The sequence below is a fragment of the Fragaria vesca genome, linkage group LG2 (assembly GCF_000184155.1).
Source record: "Fragaria vesca subsp. vesca linkage group LG2, FraVesHawaii_1.0, whole genome shotgun sequence".
Lineage (NCBI taxonomy): Eukaryota > Viridiplantae > Streptophyta > Magnoliopsida > Rosales > Rosaceae > Fragaria > Fragaria vesca.
The window spans coordinates 4830547-4839760 of NC_020492.1; the positions used below are offsets into that span (position 1 = coordinate 4830547).

General features: G+C 37.6%; 2 protein-coding genes and 1 pseudogene across 2 annotated transcripts; 1 reads left to right on the forward strand and 2 right to left on the reverse strand.

The window, feature by feature from the left end:
* Nucleotides 1–1443: 1443 nt before the first annotated feature.
* On the reverse strand, nt 1444–4851 carry LOC101304449 (methyltransferase-like protein 16-like). The gene is made up of 8 exons (XM_004292114.1): nt 4616–4851; nt 4025–4230; nt 3490–3916; nt 3183–3390; nt 2895–3002; nt 2668–2808; nt 2512–2581; nt 1444–2079 (listed from the first exon to the last, which is right to left on the reverse strand). The coding sequence occupies exons 1-8, from the start codon at nt 4849–4851 to the stop codon at nt 2012–2014; spliced, it is 1464 nt and encodes a 487-aa protein (XP_004292162.1). The 3' UTR covers nt 1444–2011.
* Nucleotides 4852–5585: 734 nt separating this feature from the next.
* LOC101307644 lies at nt 5586–6157 on the reverse strand (annotated as a pseudogene).
* A 2727-nt stretch (nt 6158–8884) lies between these two features.
* Nucleotides 8885–9214, forward strand: LOC101304740 (chaperone protein dnaJ 11, chloroplastic-like). The gene has a single exon (XM_004292115.1). The coding sequence runs from the start codon at nt 8885–8887 to the stop codon at nt 9212–9214; it is 330 nt and encodes a 109-aa protein (XP_004292163.1).

Below are 9214 nucleotides of genomic sequence, written 5' to 3' on the forward strand. Positions count from 1 at the left end.
TTTTTTTTTTCTCCTTTTTCACATAAATTTTTAATAATTGAAACAGTACCGGTTTGTTTCTCAGAACTTAGTCACCAATATGTACTAATTTTACAATTAATGAATTGACTTTGGTATTGAGTATTACTGTATTACATCCATTGTAACTCCAGTCTACATATACAAATGTTTTGTTATATCTTCCATCTTCTGTAAAACTATGTATCATGTATGGTCATAATTGAAGGACTTTTGGTATTTTCTATGCGTGGAGGGATGTTCCAACTTCCTGCATGCCACTATATAAATGAGTATAAATCTCTTTTTTTCATTTGTAGATACATAGAGGCAGATCGATCTGGAAATTTGTCATCAATGGAGAGATATGGTAAAACCAACATCTCATCAGTGGAAAGGTTTAGGAAGATATCGATCTCATCAATGGAAAGTGAAAGGAGATTAGCAGCCACCCTGGAATCCCTTGTCAAACTCACTCTGAAGGAAGACGAAGAACCAATAACTCTCCAGGTGCAGAATCAGATTCATGGTGACATCTTCTACAGGACAGGTCGCACCGTGTCACTTGGAAATGTGTTGAAAGATTACTGTGAACGTAAGGGTCTGGTGTATGAAGAGATGCGTTTCATCTACGATGGAAGAAGAGTACGATCAACACACACCCCACACCAACTGGAAATGGAGGATGATTTTGTTATTGATGCAATGTCCGAGCAGATTGGTGGTTAAATTCTATTTGATAAGCCTATATATTATCAGGGGTGTGTGCAACAGTGCAACCATCTTGTATTCTTGTTTGTGATTTCGTACTGATCCAAGTACTTTTTATCTATATTGATGGGAAACTATATATAACTGATTCATTTGAGCACTAAACTACGTTCAAAACATGCATATATATGCTGCTGCATTTTACCCTTCGACATGACTGCTGCATTTTACCCTTCGACATGACTGCTGCATTAGTTTCGTGAAGCTCGAGTACTTTGATATGTTACAGGACCTAAGGTGCTTTCTGGATAGTGATATGTAGGCGGATACAATTTGACATCCAAATCATCGTATATCATAGACAATTTTCAAAGAAGAAAAATGTAGTATCCGGTATAAAAATTGACTACGCCTTTTCCTAGACTTATTTAAGCTTAATTTATCTTTGCGGAGAGTAGGATTGTACGCATACATATGCCTCGAGGAGTTATATAGTGTTCATACATGTTCAAGCCTTAAACCCTAGTACTCTTGTCAAAACCCTACCCTAGCTCCTTAAATATATTACGTGTTTTTATTCATTTCTACAAACATTTTTTTTATTAATTAAAAACAAATTCACAGTTCACAATCGAAAATTTATTTGCAATCAACTGTTCTTCAACCCAGATCATACAATTTTAGTTGCATATAAACAATATGGCATAAGATGGATCGGTGCATCATTCAAGAGTTCGATAACTGGAAGAGCTGCAGTTCAATTTATAGGAATAACTCTACAACTACAAAAGCAATTCAACCACTGAGATATTGAGAGTTTGAAATAGATTTAAAACTTCATTGGTAAGTCATGTCTTACATGTATGAAGTTACTGACGAATCAAAATCCTGTAACTAACATGTTACATCATCTATGGTTCCTCATCCTATCAATTTCCAATTCTTGGTTATTAAGATCTGTAGTCAATAAACCCCAAACGAGTGAGAACGCTGTCATTAAGATTTATACTCAAAGAAATGGATAGCATACAACAAACGAAAGAGGAAATGAGATCACACGGGAAAATACTTAATAACCCCCAACTTCACTCCACACATGATGATGAGTTTTGTAACACTGAAATTCCTCCAGATGGGAGAACTGAATCAGAGGCCATGAGGAAAAAAGCAGGCCATACAAACAGAATATTTGCTGCTTGGTATAAGTTTGATAACTAACCACTTTAGTATGCACCTCAGATGTGCGTAATACGAGAGAGCTTCAAACTACTATATGTATGCCGCTGAAAAGTTGTACTACGTGCTACTTCTCTCTACAGAACTTCTGTTTCAGAACTTCCTCCAACCTTTGAAATATCGTTGAAAATGCTCCTGCAATTAACATAACATCTTTATCAAATTTTCATAAAGAAATCTGAAAGCAGCACCAACTTAAATATGAGTAATATGATGAACTCTTCCATCTTCTTTTGGAAAGTAAGATGAAAAATAAAAAAATGATGTGCGCCCCCAGTAAAAGGAAATATATCCTTAAGCTGCAATATTGTGATCATCTGTGTGACACAAAATAATAGTGCTCCCCATATTTTTCTAAGGTGCCTCAATATAGTACTTTTAAAGAATGAAAATTTACATCAAAATTATGCACCTTTCCACATGTAAAATCAATGGAAACTAATTTCATTGACAAGTAATTAACAGGTGGGCTTATAGATTATTGATGATTGTATGGAAAGTTGAAAACAAGTCAAAATTGGCAGTCCAGAAATATTGTTAGAATTTGAAAAATAGGTGAGGGGAGACCTGAAACTTGACCATGTCTCTGCTGCAGTGAGCCTTTCACCAGAAGTGTGCCAGGGGTTTGCTGAAAGACCTTCGAGAAAGAAAATTTGTACGAATCAATAACAAACTTTAAGAGCTAGATTAGCACATACAAGCCAACCATTGACATCATCATACTGAAACACGGAAACTTAGGTTATTTGACAGCAAGTTCAAACAGCTTGATCCAGATGCCTCTTGCACATCATCACAACTTGCAACTCTATCACAATTTTGTGATTCGCTTTTCAAGTCTGCGTCTGATTTGTTTGCAGTGACCTATTAAAATTAGAAAGGGCTGCATATGAGCGTGCACGAATATCACTTAATACATGACGCGATAACATATTAACAAATAAGCATACATCAACTGTAAATGAGGATGTGTTCAATTTACACAATGCACCACCATCACAGAAATAGGCTTCAACTGACTGCAAGACATGTATGGCACCTAGTTTTCTTTCAAGGCCCTACAAAGTAGACAAGGTGTAGCATCAGATGTCAGAGTAGCAGGAACAAAACCGTCACAAAAGGCATAAAAAAAGTAGAATTATGATATGAAGTTATATGACTGAGTAATTCAAACCTAATAGACACATTTATGGCATTGAAAGACATGCCAAAACAAAGTAAAAGACAGGGACCCAAACCTCAAGCATGAAAGAAAGGTTACTCTTTTCGGTCACATGAGATGATAACATCTTCTTAACAGGAGGCAAAAAGGACCAGGCCAATCCCCATCGACATGTTTGGCCTTGGACAAATTCAGTTGTCTTTACTACGGTGGCTCCAACTTCCCAAAGCTTTGAAGTTAGTAATTTGAGATTTGATTTCCTCCCTAGCATTGATGTGTACCACCTGCAAGTTAAAGATGAGATAAGATCAGAGTTTCTACGAATATTACCTTGAGGACAGAGGAGATTCAGAAATTACATAATCTGTAAGGAAGTGTGTTACCGGAAAGTATGCTTCAAGATGACGCTATCCTCTATAATGCGAGTGATAAAAGCCTTTTCCCCACCAGGACATATCATCTCCGCTGGGGTACCACCACATGAAGTTTTTGGATTAAGTCCGGCTTCTTCCATTGTCTCAAAAAATGGAGGGTTACACATGCAGAAGTCGAACTCCTCACCATCCCTGACCACTCCAAGAAGTATAGGTCGCCCATAATACCCTGTAGTCAGACCAGCCTTCCTTTCCCCAGCCATATCCCCAGTCAGATCTATTTCGCTTTTGCTACTAACCAATGCCTCATTATTTGATCCTTCTGCTGGAAGGGTATTCTCAACACTTTCTACCTTTCTAATTTCAATAAGTTCCGAGATATGTGGATTATCTCTAACATTCTTTGCTGCCCACTCCAGCGCTACATCAGTCATATCTGTTACATCAGTCAAGTGCAGTAACATTCAGATTTTGTTATCCTGTGCAAGACTTATGCGAATATCAAAAACATGATGAAACTAACTAAATAAACACACCAAACAACCTGTGCCAACAAAACTCCATCCCAGAAGTGATGCGCCAAGAAGTGGATATATGCAATTTGCCCCAGTTCCTATATCAAACCCCCTCACTTTATCACCATTGCCTCTACTTTTTGCAACAATGTCAGACAACAGAAGATCCTCAATCCAATGAATGTAGTTCGATCTATTGGGCACCGTAGGGCATAGCTGACCATCCGGAATCCACCTGCGTAATCCCATTCACGTCAAACACACAACAGACACACCATCACAATGCAGCTACATTAACTCAATAAAACTCCAAGCATTCAACCTGGGTTTACTACATTTCAATAAAAAAAAAAACCAAAGCATGCAACTTTATCAAACAAAACACTCCAATTTCTCCAGTAGTATAAAATTAAGGGCATGTTCAACACACCCAGAAAGACTAAAGTATATTGGGACCTTGTTGAAATTTTAAAAGAAGAAGCATGGCATCCTAAAGCAAACTATCATATACAACAAAGATGGAAGCTTTGAAATCAAAAACAGAGCAGTACCATACACATAATCGAGTATTCTGAGAATTACCCAAGTAAAAAGAAGGAATTTTGGAAGAAAAGAACTACCAGTTGAGGCGGTGGTCGTGGAGGAGGAGGGCCCGGGTGAGTTCTCGGGTGGCGTTGAAGTCGGTCCAGTCGATTCTGGGTCGGTTATCGCGGCCAAAGAAAACGAAGGGTTTGAAAGATGGGTAGAGTGAAGCAAGCTCGGCGAAGTCGGGCGGGTTATCGGAGTATTTGTTTCTCGGGTGGGTCGTAGGTCGCTCCGCCGTCCTCCTCCTCTTCTTATTCTTATTCCCCGCCATTTCAAATTTTCTTTCTTTCTTTTGTTGTCGATGGAACTCGGCAGTCCTTTAATTCGTTAGGTTTAGGGTCTTCTTTTCTAGCTGTCGTTTTTTTTTTTTTCTATAAAGGAAAGAAATTACAGTATAAAATAATTTTATTAATAACGAAAAAAATAACTTTATAGAATGATCGGTTGTAATAGTTAGGGTTTTCTAAGTGCCGTTTGAAAGGGACTTGTGATGGAAAAATGCATCATCCATATTCCAACATTGATTGTAACCGGTTTCTTATGGCTTGTTGCCGGTTTGTGGCTTTCTTTGTCGTTTTAATAAGTTTGTTGTTTATATTATTTTTTTTTTCAATGGCAAAAGAAGTTTACAAATAAAAGCTCCTACAACAACCTAAACTATAACAATCAAATGTTGTTGGTTTTGATCAGTTTCAGAGGATGGTTGATCTGTCTTTGTGTTTGTATTGCAATTCTAATTGTAAGTTGTGACATTATCCTTTCATTTGAATTATGCAATTTCTTGCGCTGAAAAAAAAAACAGAGAAATTCAATATATCTGCAGACTTGGTAAATAAAGAACAACGCAAATAGTCATTGTTATTTAACGATCGATCAGCTTCATTGCATAATAAAATAGTACATTCTGGTAACTTAGTAGAAAAATTGGTACTGTTTCAATTATTTTAAACATAGTTCAATTACTTTAAAACATATATGGAAAAAAAAAAAAAAAGGTAGAAGAAATCAAATGTTGCAGACGTACTGACGTAGTAGGATGAGCAGCTTTCTTGCTTCACTCAAATGCCCTCAAATGCCCATTGATTCTCCTTTCGAACCTCCGCTTCTTCCTCAGGAGTGAAGTCATTCCGGATGTTGAAAATCCGGCGAATCTCTTCGGGAGTCTTTCCCTTGATCATGTCTGCCACAGTCTGGCATGTCAAGTCTAGCAGCTCCTTGATGTTCAGATAGTTGGCTGCCAATATCAGATCAAACAGGAGGCCCAGCTCGACGTCGACGAATTCTTTGTCGAAATTCTTGAGAGACTTCTCATCATCCTTCTTGTTTCCTCGTCCTCACCGTGCTTCTTTAGGTACTCGATGATTTTGGCAAGGGTGGCGCCTTTCACGTTGGGCAAGGGGATGGCGTTAATTATCGGCACAGCCATCCTCCACCATGTGCTTAATGGTCTGAGACATAGCAACAGCCTCATCGATCTCGAATACTTCTTGGTCCTCGCTCTTCAGGGTTAGCAGCTTCTTGTTTTCAGTCGACATGATTTCAAGGTTTCAGAGTTAGGCTTTAGAATCTAGTGCTTTCAAAGTCTTTAGAAGAAACTGAGACTTGTAAGTTGTAACAGGTTCCCAAAACAAAATCAGGATCATTAGATATAAAAAGAGTTACCATGCCACTTTGCTACTTGCTAGAATTGGACATATGTTGATACTGTTAAGTTGATGCTGAAAAGGTCTTGTTTTAGATCAGAGGATCAATCTTTTCAACTATGGCATTTGGTGGGAACAGGGTAAATTAATGCAGCGAAAGTTAAACCCATTATCAAGTGTGAATGTTTTCCAGCAAATGCAGCAGGCCATTATGTGTGCTTGCTGCCATACTTAGTCAGTCACTAGCTAGGGATATGTTCTAAATTTACCACCCAAGTTAGGGATCCAAATATCAGCCCAGAATTTGATCTATGGTAATTGCTATGTGTTATAGTGATTAATCCATTGCCATAACTTAGCAATCAGTTTTGATTACCTGTATCTTTGTTGAACATGATTTCCCTTGAGATTTCATTACATGTATACAAGCTATATATATAGCAGCATTATTGCTACTGTTACCATGAGAATAAATTGTAATTACAGCAAATCACTAATATGTATTTACAACAAAGATACAGGTAATCAAAACTGATTAATTGCTAAGTTATGGCAATGCAGTAATCTCTCTAACACTATGGTACCCCGTACCCATATATATAGCCCGTCTTGATGTATTTTGGTAGTGTGTTCTTGATGCGTAGCCTCCAACGTACACTGTTTTGCTAGGACGGTCTTATCGAAAGAATTTACCTGAAACCAAGACCAGTAGGCCACCAGACGACCATTCTCTCTTGAATACAGAAAGATCAGACCAATTTTTCGTATACAGCTTCTTTTCACAATCCGAACTGCTTCACCAAAATTTACCGATCTTGGATTTGATCTCATTGGACTGGGTAATTGGACATAGGGAAAGTTGGCCGGTCATGTAGACTTTCATATTTTAGAATTGCTTTTGTTGTCTAGATATCAACTTGAGTTCAGACATATTAGCCATGCATAAAGAAATGACTCCTAAAATTTTCCGATTTCAAGAGATCATAACCAAAGTTGCTTATGTTTACAGAAGGATCGATCATATAACAGAAAAGAAGGAGTTGCTCATGTTTGATATACTGAAGTGAAGAGTGTCACTGAAATCTGATAGTCATATTTTGGTTGTTTTGAATGTTAGATGGTATTGTAGTGACTCTTCACAGTTCACAGGAGGGACTTGACTGTATGAACTGTCCTCGTCAACTCTAATTCTTAAAATTTCTCTCTTTGCATACTAACAAATTCCAAAGGGTTATATACTAATTTTCAAACCAATTTATCAACCACTTGAGCAATCACCAATCACTTCAGTATAGTTAGAGTCCAATATCCAGCTCTCCTTTTTGTTTGTGTGCATTAGAAAACTTTCAACTTCTTCAAAATCAAGAAGATACAGTATGAAACTCAACTCTAAACATATACTGCAGCTAATCCAAGATAAAGTGTTAATAAACAAAACCCAACACAGATCTTTTTTGAATTTAAATAAAATCAAGTGTGAATTATATATTGTATTAGCCCATTATTCACAGATATTTAAAATGGTTCTCTCAGAAATATCCTCAATCCAAGCAGACCAAGTTCCTACAATCATGGTGAAGAGAGAGGAAGGGGGCCAATGAAAGTCTCCCAATGAAAATGAATCAAATTTGTCGACCAACAAATTTGATAACCACCGTGACTAGACAACCACCCATACTCTCTCTCTCTCTCTCNNCTCTACTACTACTACCTACTACTACTACTACTCTACTACTATTACGTACTACGTACTAACTACTTACCTACGTACGTAACTACTACTTACTACTTACGTACTACTAACGTACTACTACTACTACTACTACTACGTCGTACTACTACTACCTACTACTACTACTTACTACGTACGTACGTACTACTACTACTACTACTACTACTACCTACCTACCTACCTACCTACTCTCTCTCTCTCTCTCTCTCTCTCTCTCTCTCTCTCTCTCTCTCTCTCTCTCTCTCTCTCTCTCTCTCGATTGGATATGAGACTATGGACAAGTGTAGAGACGGATGTGGGCTCAGTTTTATCCATATAAGCAGTGTAAAATGGAAACAAGAGCTCTTAGCTCTTATCTGTATGAACAGTCAGCTGAGTCATCACAGTACAACTATCCTATATGGATAAGGCATAATCCATGTCACAATGAGAGCAAGAACATTTTTGATTCAACATAAATAATACAGATGAAGAAAAAGAAGTTTGCATTTAAGTTGTATATCAATTTCTGATAAGATTATGTTAGTTTTATCTAGTACATTGCATGATTCTTTTTAGTATTCTCGTATAGAGTGTATGTCAAATAAGACACTTAACAATCGTTTTTAATATTGTTATTATTTTGTCACTTAAAAAATTTCGTCAATCTATTATCTTGTTTGTGTTTAATGTAAACCCAAATATACACACTCACGGGAAATTGGCCGACATAATTTTCAGCATCAACAAATTTCAACCACATTATAATTTTGAAAATCAACAAATATCAACCACATTCTCCCACCACTACTATATAAACTCGCGTACTCTTCCATTTTTGTTCAACACAATATCAGAACCTCCACTCCAAGTCTCCAATACCATCTAGCTTCCATATTCCCCAATTTGCTTTCGAATTGGGCTGTGTCAAATTAAGAGAATTAATTGAAATGGCTACTGCAGCTAGTCCAACATCATCACTGTACGAAGTTCTTGGCCTTCCAATGAGTGCAAGTGATCATGAGATCAAAGCAGCTTATAGAAGACTAGCCAGAAGGTGTCACCCAGATGTTGTGGCCATGAACCAAAAACAGACCTCGGCTACTGAATTCATGAAGACTCATGCAGCTTATGCAACCCTATCGGACCCAGACAAACGAGCGAACTATGATAGGGATCTTTACCGATGTGCTCGGCCTCTCAGGTCTTCGTCTTCGCTTTCCTCCTCAACAGCTGCCGCAAATGTTTACCGGAACTGGGAGACTGACCAGTGCTGGTAG

Coding starts and splice junctions, on each gene's coding strand:
- LOC101304740 (XM_004292115.1), top strand. CDS start 8,885: ATGGCTACTGCAGCTAGTCCAACATCATCACTGTACGAAGTTCTTGGC.
- LOC101304449 (XM_004292114.1), bottom strand. CDS start 4,851: ATGGCGGGGAATAAGAATAAGAAGAGGAGGAGGACGGCGGAGCGACCT. Junction 3,003..3,182: donor ACCTTTCTTTCATGCTTGAG/GTTTGGGTCCCT, acceptor TCTACTTTGTAG/GGCCTTGAAAGAAAACTAGG. Junction 2,809..2,894: donor CATCCTCATTTACAGTTGAT/GTATGCTTATTT, acceptor TAATTTTAATAG/GTCACTGCAAACAAATCAGA.